Source organism: Acartia tonsa, chromosome 6 (genome assembly GCF_053477335.1).
Source record: "Acartia tonsa isolate MP-2025a chromosome 6, ASM5347733v1, whole genome shotgun sequence".
Taxonomy (NCBI): Eukaryota; Metazoa; Arthropoda; class Copepoda; order Calanoida; family Acartiidae; genus Acartia; species Acartia tonsa.
Genome location: NC_137265.1, coordinates 38,716,817 through 38,735,256, shown reverse-complemented (window position 1 = coordinate 38,735,256; position 18,440 = coordinate 38,716,817). Strand labels below are relative to the sequence as shown.

General features: G+C 32.3%; 1 protein-coding gene across 1 annotated transcript in view; it reads left to right on the top strand.

Annotated features, from left to right (window-relative positions):
* LOC145322606 (multiple C2 and transmembrane domain-containing protein 1-like) overlaps positions 1-16,048 on the top strand; it is an 80,970-nt gene extending 64,922 nt beyond the window's left edge. Inside the window, exons 26-33 of the mRNA XM_080164755.1 lie at positions 5,591-5,709; positions 6,831-6,880; positions 7,641-7,711; positions 10,083-10,154; positions 11,587-11,652; positions 12,011-12,144; positions 15,104-15,221; positions 15,728-16,048. Of these exons, the coding sequence (XP_080020881.1) occupies positions 5,591-5,709; positions 6,831-6,880; positions 7,641-7,711; positions 10,083-10,154; positions 11,587-11,652; positions 12,011-12,144; positions 15,104-15,221; positions 15,728-15,823 (726 nt within the window). The 3' untranslated portion in view covers positions 15,824-16,048. The remainder of the gene's footprint in view (positions 1-5,590; positions 5,710-6,830; positions 6,881-7,640; positions 7,712-10,082; positions 10,155-11,586; positions 11,653-12,010; positions 12,145-15,103; positions 15,222-15,727) is intronic.
* Positions 16,049-18,440: the final 2,392 nt, after the last annotated feature.

Below are 18,440 nucleotides of genomic sequence, written 5' to 3'. Positions count from 1 at the left end.
TGTCAGTACTCGACCTGTCTGAATTTTATTTAGGATATTTTTTGTCTTTACATAGGTATTAAAACTATATTTTAGTAATATATATAATATCAATATCCTTGTTTAATTTGTTTCAAACGTTCATGGTCAATTTAAAAATTGAAATTCATCATGTAAAAAGGATAGCATTTAATAATGGAAATTTTAGTCTCCAAAAAATTGGATATACAACTATTTTAAGCTTAGTATTTTTTTAACTAAAATAACGGCTTCGCCCCTTCTTGGGGCTGTGTCTCAAGAGGTACTGGAAACTTCTCTCCTATATAGAATTGTTTTTAGCAAAGAAATAAATATACGCTAAATTATGAATAACGAAGGTTTACAACCCAGGTAAAAAACTAATTATCAACAAATTGAAAAAAAATATATTTTATCTACGAATTCGGCATATGGTGCAGTGTGGGTTACCCCTCCCCCCATTATTTATTTTTGTTTATAAAAAAATTCAAGGGGGGAGGGTGGAGATTTTTATCCTTATACTAAAGTAACAGGATGTTTGTCTGTGTGTCTGTACTGAAGGATCTCGCTAACCGCTGAACCGATCGGGTTTTTAACAGGGTATATTCTTATAGGTCCCGGGAAGGTTTTTAACTATTTTGGAGGAGGGTACCACCCTAGAGGCCTCTAGGGGCGTAGCCGCTAGTATTTCTTAAAGAGCAGAGCTCAATCAGTTCAGCAGTTACTTTTTGTTTACAAAAAGAACCAATGTTTTATTTTTTTTAAGTGGGGGGATGGGGTGAAATAAGTACATATAATTTTGGGGGAATTTTATAAAGTTTATTTTTCTTTATTCATTAAGAACTTTTTACGAAATTTTGTTGTGTCTTTTTTTAGGCACAACTGAACCTCCAGTGCAGACAACGGTCGTTTAATCAAATGATTGGTTGTCTGTTGGGTGTATTAATATTGGTACATGAATCTATCTTAAAACTTTCTTTATCTGAAATTGTTTTTTAGAAAATATTGCCTATATTTCAAAGAAACAATAAAGGTAGTAAGACAAGAGAGGTAATGTCTGATTGAGCCTATAGGAGAATCGCATCGGAACCTACATTAAATCTCATTGGTTAAAATTGTGTACACATTGCATTACAAACGCATGTTTTTTTTCATTTCATACATAGATAAAAGTCAGCTGTGAACAATATTATTTCTTAGTATAAAGCTTTACTGAATCAAACTTACTTGCTCAAAAATTTTGTCATAAATGAGAAAGCTTCAAACAGAGGTGAATTCTTTTAAAAAAATTAGGCTCGCTACAGGAGCGTCCAAGCTTTTTTATTTGGAGGGGGTAAAATTTTTTTAAGGGGGGTAAAATGGCTTGCAAAGCCCGTCGCATATTTTTTTCCCCAAAAAAAATTTTTACCACGAGGGTAAAATTTGCTTGGGGGGGGGGGGGGGTAATTACCCCCCCTGAAATCTGTTGGCAGAGGTAAATTTTGTTTACCCACCCCCAAAATTTTTTGGGGGGGGGGTAATTTGATATTTAGTAGTAAAAGTGCGCCAAAATTTTTTTTGCTAGGAATTTTTTATTTGGGGGGGGTATTTCCCCCCCTAAAATTGTTTGGGGGGGGGGGTAAATACCCCCTTCTAAATGGTTGGGGGTGCCTACGGCACCCCCAAGGTAGGGGTATATTTTAAATGGGAGGGGTAAAATGATAAATATTTTGGGGGTGTCTACAGCTCCCCCAAATTCGTTTGGGGGGGGGGGGGGGTAATCACCCCATTACCCCCCCCCCCTTGGATGTCTATGGCTCGCTACTCGATGGTGAGGCAAAATAATTTTTGTGAAAAATCCTCAAAAATCGCATAAAAAAATTACAAAAATTAATTAAAATCATAAAATGGTTATTAAAATATGATTTTGTTTAATTTTTGTAGATTTTTAATAAGCTTTTAGATAATATTTCACAAAAATTATTTTGCCTCACAATCAAGTTTATCTTTTTTAAAGAATCCACCTCAGCTTGAGTCGAAAGTAAAGAATACTATCGTCTGCTAATAATGTTCCCTTTAAGATTTGACGGAAAATCAAGTCAGAAGTGTAATCTAGATATAGTATGTCTATTAAAGAAACAAAATTTAATTAAATTTGAAAAATGTTGAAGTTTTGCAATCATAATTTAATTATGGTACAGTCCCTCTATAACTATAGCATAACTTTAAGTTACGAATCACTGATTCTTATATTGTGATTGGTAAATTTAAAATATATTACTTTAAGAGCGGTTAGGTTAAGTTATATTGTGTGCAGGTTAGCCCCGCAGGGTTAATACAGAGAGGGTATAGACACCACAGGATTATCCCCCCCCCCTCCACTGTTGTTGTTACGCATATGAAAAAAAAAAACACTACACCCCCAATTTATTTAAAGATTAAGGAAGCTGGTATTCTGTGCTCGCTATAAAGAAAACTCCTAAACGTAATATGTTGTTACAGCTATGCTACATATAATTACAAATCTACCATGTTTAATTTTGACCGTTTAAAAATTGCAATTGATGAAAAAAGTTATATAAATTGATCAAATAAAGTGTTACAAAAGCTTAATTTTCTCTTTCAAACTTTTCTTGAAATTGTCATTAATTGTATTTTTTAAAAGTGTACAGTACATTTTGTTTTTAAACTCATTATTTTAGATTTTAAAAATGCCCTAAGGTCGCAAGTCCTTTCTAGAGTAACTGAATTAAAAATTATGAGCAAGACTCAAGTAAAACTATTCATTCATATATCAGTTTTTTTCACACAAGCAGATACGCCCTTAGAGGCCCCTAGTTTTTTTTAAACTCATTATTTTAGATTTTAAAAATGCCCCAAGGTCGCAAGTCCTTTCTAGAGTAACAGAATTAAAAAATATGAGCAAGGGTCAAATTTAATTATTTTAGGCTTACAGAGTTATCAGTTTATTTAACAATAGCGGCTACGCCAATAGAGGCATATAGGGGCACCCGAGGAAGGGGTGGATTCGACTTACCCCCCATTTTTAATAAGAACACAATTTGGCTTTAGGCTGATTTTTCTTGGGGGGATGGTAGTACCCTGCCCCAAAAGGAGAACATATCGGTTCGTCGATTAGCGAGATCCTTCGGTACAGACAAACATACTCATAAACATCCTGTTACTATTGTACCATGATGCCAAAATAAATGGCTTGTAACTCCAAAGCAATAAGACTTTAACATATTTTCTAAATGTTAGTCTTTTAAAGTTATAATACTGAAAACAAGAATGACAACATCGAAAAATAGCGTAGTAACAAAAAAATATTATATTAACTAAAGGTAAGCTATAGAACAGTTGTTCATTGGTAATAAAAAAGAAAAAGAAAAATATATAAATAATACAAGATCACGGAACCTCTATGTGTGTGTGTGTAGCCATTGTTTCTTAGTGTTTGGACCTAAGTAGTCATGGAGAAGGACGAGACACTTTTGTATAGCCACTAGGGCTATTAAGCTCCACGCTCAAGTACATTATGCCTTGACCCGCTGTCTCAAGGGAGCTACTCTTTATTACCTCACCCTTGCCGAGTATGGCAGGACACAGTTCAAATGAAGGTGCTTTGACTTTTGTGTCAGAACCAAAATTGGGACATAGTGCATTTCATTACCCCAGGTTAGGTAACTTCATTTCACTTTTCAAAAAAATCTAAAATGCAGCGGTTTTTCAGAAAATTAAATTTGAAAATTTCAAGTTCGATTTTCACCCACTAGGAGTTACCGCATAATCATGACAAGAAAAGCAAAGATTATTTATTTAAAATTTTGAACAACTTTGCTTTCATAAAGTTCTTCAAAAAACACTCCTGAAGTGAGTTAATTAATGACCTTTTTTATCAATTGCTTTGCTAAAGTCACGGAAATTCAGCCTTAAATAAATCATATATAGAGAGTTTTTATGACTGACTTTATGAAAGCAAAGTTGTTCAAAATTTTAAATAAATAATCTTTGCTTTTCTTGTCATGATTATGCGGTAACTCCTAGTGGGTAAAAATTGAACTTGAAATTTTTAAATCTAATTTTCTCAAAAACCGCTGCATTTTAGATTTTTTTCAAAAGTGAAATGAATTTACCTAACCTAGGGTAATGAAATGCACTATGTCCCAATTTAGGTTCTGACACTAAAGTCAAAGCACCTTCGAAGGCACTGTGAGGAACCCGAACCTCAATCAATATATATCTAAATTTTTTGTAGCACGACCGTCAGACAACGTAAAGTATTAAAGAGTGATGGACAGACGGACGTATATCAAAGTTAGTTTAGAGCAGCTTTGCTACAACAAAAAAGTAAATAATTTTGAAAATTGTTAGCATTACTTTTACCTTGGTCGAATTCTTTCAAAAAGTTGAAAACAAATAACTAGAGCAAAAAATTGGTAAAATCTCTTTTATCTTATTGAAACATCCATTGCCCTCTCAATTCAATATATGATATAATGCCGGAACGATATGGTTTTCATTTACCCTGTTGCTTCTTATAGGTCCATGGAAGGAAAAAATACCCACCACCCTTCTTTAAATTGCCCCTAGGGGCATCAAGCGAATAGCCTCTAGTTTTATAAAAAAAAAAATATAGATTGGAGAAATAGGTTGTCCACGACTGATGTAATTTTGCAGAGGAATTTATACTACGTCACCGATAAAAACAAGAAATTATATGTAATGTCGAAATTAGATTTTGTTTACATTATTTATGAAAAGAAATGAATTTGTTTAGTAGTGACGTCATATTAATTAAACTCTATCAAATTTACATCAAATGATGTTATTACACTGGATTATAAATTTCTCCCATGTGTTTCAATTCATTTAAGCACAATATTTCAGACGGATATTTTAGAAGGGGAGGGGAGGAAAATAATTTTCTATAAAATATTTGTCTTGGGAAGGTGGAGGTAACCTCTACCAAAGATCCTGAAGGCCTCACTTTAAAGACGAAGCCCATTTTGTTCCGAATTTGTATCACTTTTGAAAAGTGCGACTCCAGTTACGTCATATTTTTCTTTCCCGAAAAAGGGAAGGGGGGAAGAAAATCTCTTCAAAAGAGATGGGGAAAACCCCCTTTTCTCTCATCTCTTTTTTCTTCCCCCCTTCCCTTTTTTTCTTTCCCCCTTCCCTTTTTCGGGAAAGATGAATATGGCGTAACTGGAGTCGCACTTTTCAAAAGTGATACAAATTCGGAACAAAATGGGCTTCGTCCACTTTAAAGGGTGGCCATATAAGTCCAGCGATTAGTGATATCTTAAAGGACAAACAAATTAAAGAATAGTAATTTCTCGCATCGTACTATAAACAGCTTTCTGCGGATATAAAATGTACAATTATGAGATTAAAACCAGTTTTTTTATGGCGAAGGCACGGGTTAAAAAAGCTGGTATAAATCTTTTACATTTTTATATTTGTAGAAAACTGGATATATTACAATGCTAGACATAGTTTTTTTTCGTATGAATGAGAACCGGTTCTAATCCACCGGATATTAATCGGTTTCCAATGAATACGAGAAAAATTATTACTGAGCTACATATAAAAAAAAGTGTTCTTGTTTTAGTATATTTGCGAGGACAAAAGTGACACATTCCATATCCAAACATTAAAGAAGAACAGAGAGAGACTGACAGCAATATTTGACAATGCTGTCGACATAAATCAAGTTGCTGCAGAATATGTGTAAGTTGGATAATAGTTAACAAGAAGGATGACAACATCCATAAAAGCGAAGCTCTGAAACGATAGGACAAACGGACATTAACACTTGTATAATGTCAGAACTGAATAATCAGAATATAAATGTATAAGGATGACAAAGCAAAATTGAAAGTAATCTGTTGAAAAACTGCTTGATACAGGATAATGTTTATGGACATACCAACATTTTTAGGACTTGATTATAGAGTTGCTTCGCTTATAGTATTGAACTTGTTGTCCCAGGAATCAGTATACCAAAAATCAGACCAATCGGATAATTTGGTCACATACAAATTTGTTGTTAAAAATGTGAAAAAAATCAACATGTTTAAAATGGACGTACGGACATTCTGGTAATGATTATTGAGTTGCTACGCTTTCTAACTCGTACCTAACTTCTGCAGGAATCACCATGCAAAGTTTAAAATCGATAGTACAAGTCTAACATGCCTAAATTAACGAAAAAAGCTATCCGTTACGGACATACGGACGGACGGACCGACCCTAATTATAGAAAAGCTTCGCTTTTAACAATAGATGTAGAATATTTGTGGATATTATGAAAGGGGAAAATTGTCGTCAATTTAGCTTGCTTGCTAACATGGAACCCCTTCATCCAGTAGGAGTAAAGGGGGAAATCGTTATTTTAGCCCGCTCCAAGTTTCACTGTATTAGAGAACATGAAAATCTGGCGTAAGATCCACGTAATAGTATATCCATTTAGTTAACAAGGACAATTATGTTTTAAGTTTTCAATAATGGTGAGGATATTTAGGATTGTATATTATACTGGTACACAATGTTCTAATGACAGCTTTTCACATTCAAGTGCCTTATCAATCATTTTTGAATTAATTATTTTTAAAAATCAATTTAAAAAAATGCTGTCCCAAACATAAAAAGATCATCATGTTTTGATTGGAACTACGGTTTTTCTGGAGATTGTATGGAACATAAAAAAAGTATAAAAAAAACTCGCTCTAAGAAAAAACAATGTATAGAACATTTATGAAACTAGAGAGCTTTAATGTAGCTCTAAATTTCTGGTTATCTTTATTCAGTTCAATATTAAAGTTATGAGTTAATTATTCGTACTATTTTAGTCGGATAATAAGATGGGAAAACAAGCCAAAGACAGCTCTCGTGTTTGCAGGTATAAAGTGGAAGAATAGTTATTTACCGCATCGTATTAAATACAGCTTTCCGCGGATATAAGATTAAAACCAGTTTTTTTAGCCATGATGGGCTAAAGGCTTTGGGTAACAATAATAGTTTTTTTTTAGTATTGCTGAGAACAGATTCCAATCCACTTGATATGAATCGGTTTCAAAGCCTTACTGGAAAAACTATTTAGATACAAAATATTTGGTGCATTTAGACACAGCATATAAAGAAACAAGTTTTATGAGTTTCAGTTGAAACTATTGCAATCATTTTTGTCAACCACTAGTTTGAGTGTACATTTGGACGGAATCTCATAATTGTTCTCTCTCTCTCATTTTTGTCTACACAGCTCCGAATCTAATTAATTTCAGCTGGATAAAAACCGGTTCGAAAACGTGTAAAATAACATTCCGTTTTGTTTGGTCCCGTAGGTCTAAAGCTTCGGTTATTTACCCGGGAAACAATAGTAGAACCTTATTCCATTATATTCTTTTATGTTTAACAATAGATTGTCAACTGGGGTTAAATAACTCGATGTCCCCACCCCCATGGATCCCATGCCGGCTTTCAATTGGGTCTTTCAATATCACCCAATAGCATCGTAAATGTTAACACAGCCAAGTTGCTACAAATAGAGCAGAAAAGATTTTGCTAGCAGACGAAAAAGGTCCCAAAATCTGGGGCCAGGTAGTTGTCTAGGTAATACTTGAATAAGTATCACATTTATTGACGTAATTGTCCGTGTTTAGGTTATTTGACTTTTGTATGGCTTTTTGAGTTGTGGATGCTTCCTCTATTTCTTCTCATACCTTTCATACTTGTAAGTAATATTTTTGTATTTTTAAAAGCGAAGCTTTTCTATAATTAGGGTCGGTCGGTCCGTACGTCCGTCCGTCCGTCTGAGATAGCTTTTATTCGTAATTTAGGCATGCTAGAATTGTCCCATCGATTTCAAACTTTGCATGGTGATTCCTGTAGTAGTTAGGTACGATTTAGAAAGCGTAACAACTCTATAATCATTACCAGCATGTCAGTACGTCCATTTTAAACATGTTGATTTTTTTTACTTTTTTAACAACATTTTTTTATGTGATCTAATCATCCGATTGATCTGATTTTTAGTATATTGATTCCTGGGACAACAAAGAACAATATTTTAAGCAAAGCAACTCTATAATCAAGCCCTAAAAATGTTAATATGTCCATTATTATGTCATTATTCTGTATCAAGCAGTTTTTCAACAAATTTACTTACAATTTTGCTTCGACTCTTATACTTTTATATTTTGATTATTTAGTTCAGGCACTATACAAGTGTTAATGTCCGTTTGTCCTACCGTTTCAGTGCTTCGCTTTTAAGGATGTTGTCATTCTTGTTATACATATTTTCGCTTAAATTATAGCCAAGGACGTCCAAGGATACAAGGATAAAAAAAAACATTTTTATTATTTAAATCGAAACGTTCGTATAGTTAAAATAAGTCAGTCTGACCTTCCATAACAGCTCTTTTTTTCTAATTTCCGCTTGTAAGAATTTTCCTATCGTATTCAAACTTTGCAGGATGAATTAAGTTATGACACACTTCATTTGTTATTGTTCGTTTATTTTAAAGATTCACTATTATGGCTGTTGTCATCGTTGTTGATCCATGTAAGTCAGCAAATAGAAGTTTGTATCCCATATCGCTAAAAAATAATCAAGTTAAATGTCTTATTTTTTTTTATTTGACACATTTTCAAATAACGTACACATATTGAATGAACTTTCGGATAAAATATTCTAGAAATTATAGCAAAAGGCCCGTTTTAAATACAAGTTTTAGATTTTATCCATCCTTATATTACAAAGGAAATCCTGTTTGTATAAAAATAGCTTTTTTGAAAAGATTTTTTTTTATTGAGTGACGTATTTTATCTAGTTTTAAATTAATTAGTGAAAATTATCAAATATTTTGTTTTAGTCAAACTGCAAATTAATTACCCCTACTAACTATTCAGTCAAAACAAGGATCAAATCATTCAGATTATGGCATAATAATTGGTTAATAATTGCTTGGATGTTTCACCAGATTTTCACATACTCTAATTAAGTATACTCACAACTGGCTAACATAACGATAACCAACATGCATCCCCTTTACCACATTCCCTCCCTTTCTACTGGAAGAACGAACTAACAAATAAGTAAGGTCCATATTATCAACAAATTTTCCCCTGTCATTCATATACTATATTCATTTGCGTATTAACATGATTAACGCTGCAATTGCAAGCCTATATTTATATAATTTAAATATTCATTCATAAAATTGAAATTTTTAAAGTGTAACTAAATTACTTTTTAACACACAGTCCTTTAGAATCATATAAGTTTAAATTTTATGTTAATCAGCCAATTAGCAAAATGTGATATTTATATCTAAATATATGGCAATTTAAAAATATATTATTCAAAATAATCTATTAAATGGCCTCCTGTATTTACTTCAGTAACTTAGATGAATTATGTACAGAGGAAATTTTAAAAAAGCTGGAATAAGTTTGTCACATTAAATGGATGCAGTAAAAACAAGAATCACATCATTAAAAGCGTAGCTCTGAAATGGAAGAACAAACGAACATTAACAAATGTAGAGTGTAAATACTATTTAAAGACAAACTTACATTTTTTGGACTTGATCAAAGAGGTACTTTGCTAATAACATTGTACCTTGTTGTTATAAGAATCGATATTCAAAAAACCAGATGAATAGGAAATTTTAACTTACAAAAATTAGTTGTCAAAAAAGCAAAAAATCAGCATGTTTTAGATGGTCGTACGGACTTTCTGGTAACGATTATAGAGTTGCTGTGCTTTACAAGTCGAACGTAACTGTTAAAAGTACTCATCGCAAAGTTTAATATCGATAGGACAATTCTAACTGGCCTAAATTTTAAAAATCAACATGTTTAAAATGGACGTACGGACATTCTGGTAATGATTATAGAGTTGCTACGCTTTCTAAATCAGACCTAACTATTACAGGAATCACCATGCAAAGTTTGAAATCGATAGGACAATTCTAACATGCCTAAATTAACGAATAAAAGCTATCTATCTCGGACGGACGGACGTACGGACGGACGGACGGACGTACGGACCGACCCTAACTATAGAAAAGCTTCGCTTTTAAAAAACTCAACTATTTTAGAATTTGGGGAGACAGGGCAACCCATTTGATTCCATGGACTACATTGAGGTGGAACATTTAGAAGAAACCAAGGTAGATATAAAAAATTTCTATTGTGGCTTCGAAACCGATTAATATCCGTTGGATTATAACTGGTTCTCAGCCAAACTGAAAAGTCCTGTATAGTACTGAATTACAGACAATTTTCCATGAATATTAAAATAAAAGTTATAAAATTAATACCAGTTTTATTAACCCAGGCCGGCGGACCTCCGAGGCTAACAAAACTGATTTTAATCTTATAATTTGTCATTTTAATATCCAAGAAAAGCTCTCTATAATACGACAAATAACTTTTACTATGTAGCTTTACATCTTGATTTAAAATTTAGATATTAAATTTGTTGTATGCGAAAACGATTCTTTAGTTACATTTTTTCAATATGCATGTCGAAGATAAATTTGAAATAATATCGACATGTAGATGGTATAATGATATCATAAGAACATACATAAATTTGGTGACATAATACTGAAATAATCTTTAAACGCCCTGTAAAAATATATAGCAAAAAATATCTTCAAAAAGTTTTTTTAGGATTAACCTTTCATAAAAAAAGCTGTAATCTGAAATCCTCTAGACAATATACTTGAGTCTCTTTATAGATCACTAGCGGCTTCGCCCCAAGAGATAATTTTAAAAAATTAAGTACTACTGGTGCTGCCGCCAGAAGTTTTATGCGAACTAACTTCTCCATAAGAAAAAATCTAACTTCTCCGCAAGAGAAAAAAATCGGAGGGGGGATTTATTTATTTTTTTTTTTTTGGGGGGGGGGGGTGGGTTAAGGGTGTCCCACCCCGAAAGAAAATAGCTTAAAACCACCACAGGACCAATATGTATACACCTGAAGAGTAGAATCCGATCGGTTCAGTGGTTACCGAGATCTAAAGCTTAAGACGGACGGACGGACAGACGGACATACATCATTTTACTTTGTATTATAGATAACACACAGATAGACATCCGTATCTAAAATCTATATAAAATTTTTATTTCTGCAGAATCTATTTATTATTTTCTTAATAAATTTATAAGAAAAAGTTATTTCAGTAACACATTTCTTACTGAAGTGCGAATAAAACCAGAATGAATGATTTTGCAAAAAGAAATCAATACTATTGATTTTATATTGACGTTATTTGTATTTTAATCGCACGATTTGCATTTTAGAATAGCTAAACACTAAATGTTAGTCAGCCAGTATTTAAGTAAACTTCATTTGTAAATTAACACTAAAATATAATGAAAAATAAAAAAAAAGGTTTCAGGACAAACGCAGAAAATTCTAAAATATTAATTTAATTACGTATTTCTAAACAGGTTAGGTTAGGTTTTAAGATTAATATACAAATAGGCCCTCTGCATATAAGATGGTTTAAAATATGTCAGATTAGGTCAAATGTCCACTCCGACGTTTGTAACTCCTGTGTTTGTCCTAAAATCCCCCCAAAATATGAAATTAAGGATGAAAATGAGAAGAATGGGCAGCCACCGCTGGTGAAGATCCAAGGAATAGCTCTTACTATCCAGGTACACAATCAGGGAGGAGATATTGGTACCCTCATGTATAACCTCATTATCATATTCGTTAGCTCAAAACTTTTGGTTGCTACCTTTATAGAATTTTAATTGATTTGTTCTAAATTAGTATTGTCCAAACTTTGCAGCCAATGATTTTAATCTACACATGGGTTATTTTGTTTATTATCATTGGGGATGGACCAATTTTTCGTTATTTGTTTAATGATTCTTTTGAAAAAAAGTTATAAAGGATAAATGAAGTATGATTGAACTAGTGCCTATAAAAATGACGTTTTATGAGAATATTATTCTAATATGACGTAAATCTTTTGTAAAACAAATTTTATAAAATATATTTTGTATTTAGAATGCTCTTGGATATGTAGCCAGTCAACTTGAGAGTTTACTAAATGTGTTCAATTTTTCCACTCCGTTGATATCCTGGCTAGCTGCTTTCATGTTTCTTGGATCAGCCATAGTGCTCTACTTTATACCCTTCAGGTAAGGTTCGTCAAAAAATCCGCGGATTAGAATCTTGACCAAAATTTAGTAAACTCAAATAAGACAGGTATAATGAAAATCCGCAAAATTTGTTTTATGCTGTTGGGTTTGGATCTTGGCTTAAACCGTAACATGACTACAAACATTCAATTAAATATACTGCTAGCTATTTCCAAGAATATCTGGCATAGGTTCACCCTAATAACTTTCAGGTAACTTCGTGAATAATACGTAAAACTAAAGAGGTTAATCTGATTTGCTACCTGGCTATTTCCATGTTACAGACTAAGCAAGCGAGCTCAAAGGATGTTAAGGAATTGTAATCTATAGTTAGATCTATGGTCAGTTGGTTTAAGTCCTTTTATATAGATTAGATTGTAAGAAAGTGTTACCTGCTATAAAACAGAGAAGAATAATTGTAGTATAGCTACTAATCTGTACAAAAGGGCGCTTTTACACAAAGAACCCTAGTAAGCAAAAATAACTCCCCCCAATCCTCTCCTTTAAAAAAATAGATTACAAATAAGGAATGTTGGGGTTTTTCGTTAGTTAGTTTACTACTTTAGGTGTCATTTAGGATATATTAAATTAGGTATTGGGTAGCCTTATAGGTTCTCTCAAAGGATCACGCATAGAAAAAAAATTACCCCCCCCCCCTCCCCTTATTTTCAGTTTATTTTTAAAAGAAAAGGGGGTAGGGTTTCAATACTCAACCGGCATTATGTGTAAAGTACTAAAAATGAAAAGAAAATAAAGATAATTGAATTTTTAAGTTTAATCTATAAAGATATTTTTTTCAAAACGTAGAAGCATGTAATTGATTTAAATGATTAGAATTCGTCTGTATAAAGATTTGCAAGTAATACAACGTCTGTAAAACAAGGATGCCATCTTCCAAAAAAGTATACCTAATGATAATATAATTGCAAATCTTTTTTGCTTTAAAAAAATCGTATTTGCATTAGAAACCAACCTAACAAAGGATTCTAGCGTAACCAAGCAGGGAAGGGACTATAAATACAATTGGTATCCAAAGTTTTAAAATCAATAGATTAGCCTAGCAACTTTTGTTGATTTTTAAATAGTTGGTTAAAACTTCTCAACCAATTATTTTAATCTAAAAAAAAGATAATCTAAAGCAAAGTAAAAGGTAATACGTTTTTTTTAAAATTATTTATTGGCTTATGATTTTAATTTATCTGATAAAAGTTGTTTTTTTTTAAATCCAGTGGACAATTATAACCCACCACTTAGACAACAATCATATATACTTTTCAGTACTGATACGAAACCGGTTAATATCTACTGGATTAGAACCAGTTTTGAGGAATACTGAAAAATCGTATTATAGACAATTTTCCATGAATAACAAACAAAAAACATAAAAACATTCATAAAAGCTGTCTGTAATACGATGCAATAAATAACTATTTTAACTTTTTTGTCCTCCATATACTTCTGAAAAAATAACAGTATTCCTAAAAAATATGACATATTGACGTAAAGACCCTGATTTGTGAAACGCTTTGCTCTTAAATATGAATGCATTATTCGCTTAGTGTTTATTAGAAATGCAAGAAAAACAAATTTGTATAACTTAAGTATAAAAATTACATTCATAGTTTGTCGGGAGACCAGTAATATTAGGATCTGCAGGATTATACCTTAAAATTGAAATAAAAACTTTATTTATGTAGTTTTGTACTATTAGACAATGGTTGGTAAATTGATGTAAATCCTGATCCTCCTGGTCTCCAGGTCTTAATATAAATTTATACTGATTGTTTCCTTGCATTTCTCATAAACACTGAGCGAAAAATGTTGATAAGCTAACGAATAAGAAAACATTATTATAAAACCTTGGGGAATATTGAAATGGACAGCCCAATATCCCTTTCCTCTATGACTAATATAGGATGTTTTCTTGTTATTTGAATAATTTTAAATGCTTTGTGTTTACCTCGATGATCCTGCCAGTTTTTCTGGCATCCTGCGACCGATAGAATAGTAATGTTTTTAAAATTCCAATTCCGATATGTTCATAATTACTCCATTAAACAAATGAAAACTGAAATAAAAGAGTATCAATGCTACTTACAAAGTGAAACGTGAATCAATTCAATTAAAGAAAATATGAAGAAATATCTGGCGAATTTTTATTGGAATTAATATTTTAAACTGTTTATAAAGAAATTTCTATTGTAAAACTTCTTTTCATAAAAATAGTTTTTGAGAAACTAAATGCACATGTTTTTGCTTATTCTACAATTTCATGTTTTTGGTTAATCTTATTTATGTATCTTTCAAACCTAATATTTTCATCATCATTGCCTTTTAGTTCTCATTAGAACATAGGCCACGTACAATGGTTCTCCAATCATCGTTGAATTTTGCACGTCTTGAGGCATCGCTGAAAGATGAAATTTTCTTATCTTTTAGTTCCCTCCTCCAGGTTGTTTTAGGTCTACCTGGTTTCCTCTTTCCTATGTGGAGATTCCAAGTTAAGGATTGATTGGTTAGATCAACATGTCCTTTCCTAAGAGCATTCCCCAGTTATCTCCATTTTCTTTGTTTTACTGTACCTAAGATTGTATTGTGTTCCTTTTGTAGTTGCTAATCTACTGATCTATAATTGGCTTTCATTAATTTTTAACCCTTACTAATTTCCTACCATATTACCAAGCTGGACAATAATTTGATGTACACAACATTCATGATAAACAAAAATATCCATTGTTTACATATGATTATTTGAAAAGTGTATGTATTTGAAGAAATGGAAATTAAGTAGGGTAGGGATTTTTCCCCTTTCTTCAGTGGAGAATAACCTTGCGGGGGCTACCCATTACCCAATATTATATAACCTGACAAAGAAATAAACAAAAAAAATACTCGTATTTATTTTTTTACACTAGGCCCTTTGAGGGGAACCATCCAAAATAATATTTTTTTATATCAGGATATTGTTGTTGTTGTATGGAGTGCATAAGTTCACGAAGAGATTAAGAAATCCAGACAAAGAAGACAACGTAGAAATATTGGATTTCCTTAGACATGTTCCCGACTCACAAGAATTGGTAGGAATTTTTGGTTGCAAAGCTACTCTATAAGCATGTCTGTCTGTCGGTAATTAATATCCGCTGGATTAGAACCGGTTCCGATCCATACTAAAAAATTATATATCGTATAGTATTTTAGACAACTTTCCACGAATAATAATATAAAAACCAGAAAATTAATAATAGTTTTGTCTGGTGGTTTTAATCTTATAATCTTTATTTTCATACTCGCGGAAAGCTGTCTATAATACGATGTGATAAATAACTATAATCTTATCTGAACTTCGCTATCTTACCCACCTCCTCTTTTTTCTCTTCCCTTTATTTGTACCTTTTCCCCTTCCATAGCCAGTCATGAAGGGCTCATGATGATACTATGTTAGGTTTTAGAGAAAAAGGGCATGTTTTAAATTTTATGCAATATGAACGTAAATGCCTGTATGCATTAATCAATTATAAAATGATCTTTTAAAATTTTATTAAATGTTAATGTTAAATTTATTATATTTTTATTTTGTTTTTAGAGAGACTTCTGTGAAAGTGATACAATTAGTAAAACAGAGAGGAAAAGAAAAGCTACGCTCCATAGAAATGTTGAAAAAGATTCCTATGTCATTTAATTGTTACCTATTTCTTTTCGATGAGTGTTAATTGCATGGTCCGATTTTGTATGGTACATATTTAGTATATTTAGGTTTTTCTGAAGTAATATTTACAAAACTAAGAAAACTTTTAGAAGCAGTATCAGTCCTTACCTCAGAGGGTCTAGCAAGCACAGTACCCCCCTCCCCTTAATTATAAATATTGAATAACTTGATGTAAACTGACCTAAAGTAAAAATTAAAACACACAAAAACCCCTTATTAAATTGATTTAAACTTTTTATCTAGCAAGATAGTTTTCATGGCATTCCATGCGTTTCTTGTTGATAATATGTTGACTTTCATACTGTAATTGTTATCGATAAGTAAATAAGATGTTTAATTTTACTACCAATTGTGCATTCAAAAACTTTTATATAGATTATATAACCCTTTAAATTTACCTTTTTTAGTTTGTTTAATGAATTGTATATATATTGATAATAATCAAACCTAAACGTGATATTATGGTAACTTTAGTATTTCTAAAGAAAAAATGATATGTATTTTTTGACTTCTGTATATATTAAAAAAAAGTAGTGATATTAGAAAAATATATTACTAAATATAACTAAAAACGCATTTTGATTATGTAGAATAAAAGCGTAATTGATAAACATATGGATAGACTTGATGACATCCAACCGATTTTCGTTGAAATAAATTTCGATTTGACGTGATTTATATCAAATCAATTTTTTATATTATATTCACTTATTTTCTTGTTTTAACAATTAAAATTCATCATAACGAAAATTAGTCGTATGCACAAAAAATTTTACTTCACATGAAGTTTAGTAAATTAAATTGACTAAATAAAATTACTTCGATGTTATCTTGATAAAACAACTCCTTTCTACCATAAAAGTCCATGAAAACTTCGGGAAAGGCAAAAAAACCGTCAAAATTTGGCATTTGGCGCTGACTAACCGCAAAACGGTTTGCCGGAGGCGGTTGATGCATAAATAACAAATGATGTGCCTTTGAAAGTTCTAAAACAATGAAGAAGTAGGTCGGACTAATATGACTCCTTCCCCCCCCCCCCCCCCCCAAAAAAAAAGGGCAAAAACTAACTTTTTTAAAAACAAACACACTAATGACCAAAATTACCGAAATCGGAGTGGTAGTGCAGAAAAGTGGTCACTTGGCATATAATGCACTAAATATTTCCATCTGTCTATCTAAATCTTAAGATCTCGGTAACCGCTTAACCGATTGGACTTTACTCTTCAGAGAGTATAGTTTTGGGTCTTTTGGTCGTTATCACCATTAAAAAATGGTTTAACGTGTGTTGCAATTTTATTTTAGGTTCCCTATGGACAAAGTGCGAAGCAACTATCTATAATACAAAGTAGAACGATGTCTGTCTGTCCGTCTGTCTGTCCGTCCCTTAAGATCTCGATAACCACTGAACCGATCGGATTCTACTCTTCAGGGTATCTACCTATCGGTCCTGTGGTGTTTTTAAGCTATTTTCTTGGGGGGTGGGACACCCCCACCCCCCCAAAAAATGAAAATTTACCACCCCCCCAAAAAAAATTTTTTTCTTGAGAACACATTAGACTATGAGCAGCACCAGTAGTAATTTTCTTGAGAACACATTAGACTATTTTTTTACGAATTTTGCGAATTCATTATTTAATCAAGAAAATGTTTTCCTGCTGGGTAGGTGTTAAAATTTGCGATCCGTTCTTCTGGGTAAGTAATAGAAGATGTAATTATACCTCTTGGGGCAAAGCCCCTAGAGGCTAGGGGCGAAGCCGCTAGTCCTAATCTATAAAGTAGTAAGCGTTTTTTGTCTGTCCCGAAGGATCTCGCTAACTGCTGAACCGATATTGTTCTCCTTTACACTGAAGCTTCTTATAGGTCCTAGGAAGGTTTTAAACTATTTTTGGAGAGAGTGTCTTCAACCCCCTCCCCCCAAAAAAACTCTTATAAAAAAACACAAATAGATTAGAAATTGCATTACTCATATTTGTCTCATGAACGTTTTGTCTGCACTTGATTAGTTTTAAAACAAAATTTTTCCAGATTACCTAATAACCTTGCGAAATATTATTTATTAATCAATTAAACTTTTATCGTCAAAGCTTATTGTAAATTGTATAAATTAAGTTTTATAATGTAGACATTACGAAATTACTTAATTAATTAATTGCCTTTGTTTAAAACTATGAATTGAATGTTGCTGATTTTATAAACAGACTTAATGCAATAATAATTCATGAATACTCCTTTAAAAACATACTAGCGTCTGCTTTAGGCCTCCAAGGGCATATGAGGGGGTAAATCGACCTTCCAATTAACATTTTAGTTTTTTAAAGAAAAATTTTGAAAATTAAGAGGTGATTGTGTTTCCAGGTGTGATTGTCTGTGGGAGATAGAGGTAACAGTTATACACTTTCCCTGGGCCTATATGAAGCTTCACTGCAAAGGAGAACAATATTGGTCTAGTGCAGTTGTTTGTGAGACCACCCACAAAGAGACCGATTGCGACATATCCTTTTTCTTAAGATGGCGTTATCCTCTAGAAATATTTTTTTCAATTTGAAAATTTGTATACCCCCTTCCCCCCCCCCTCGACAGAACTACGACT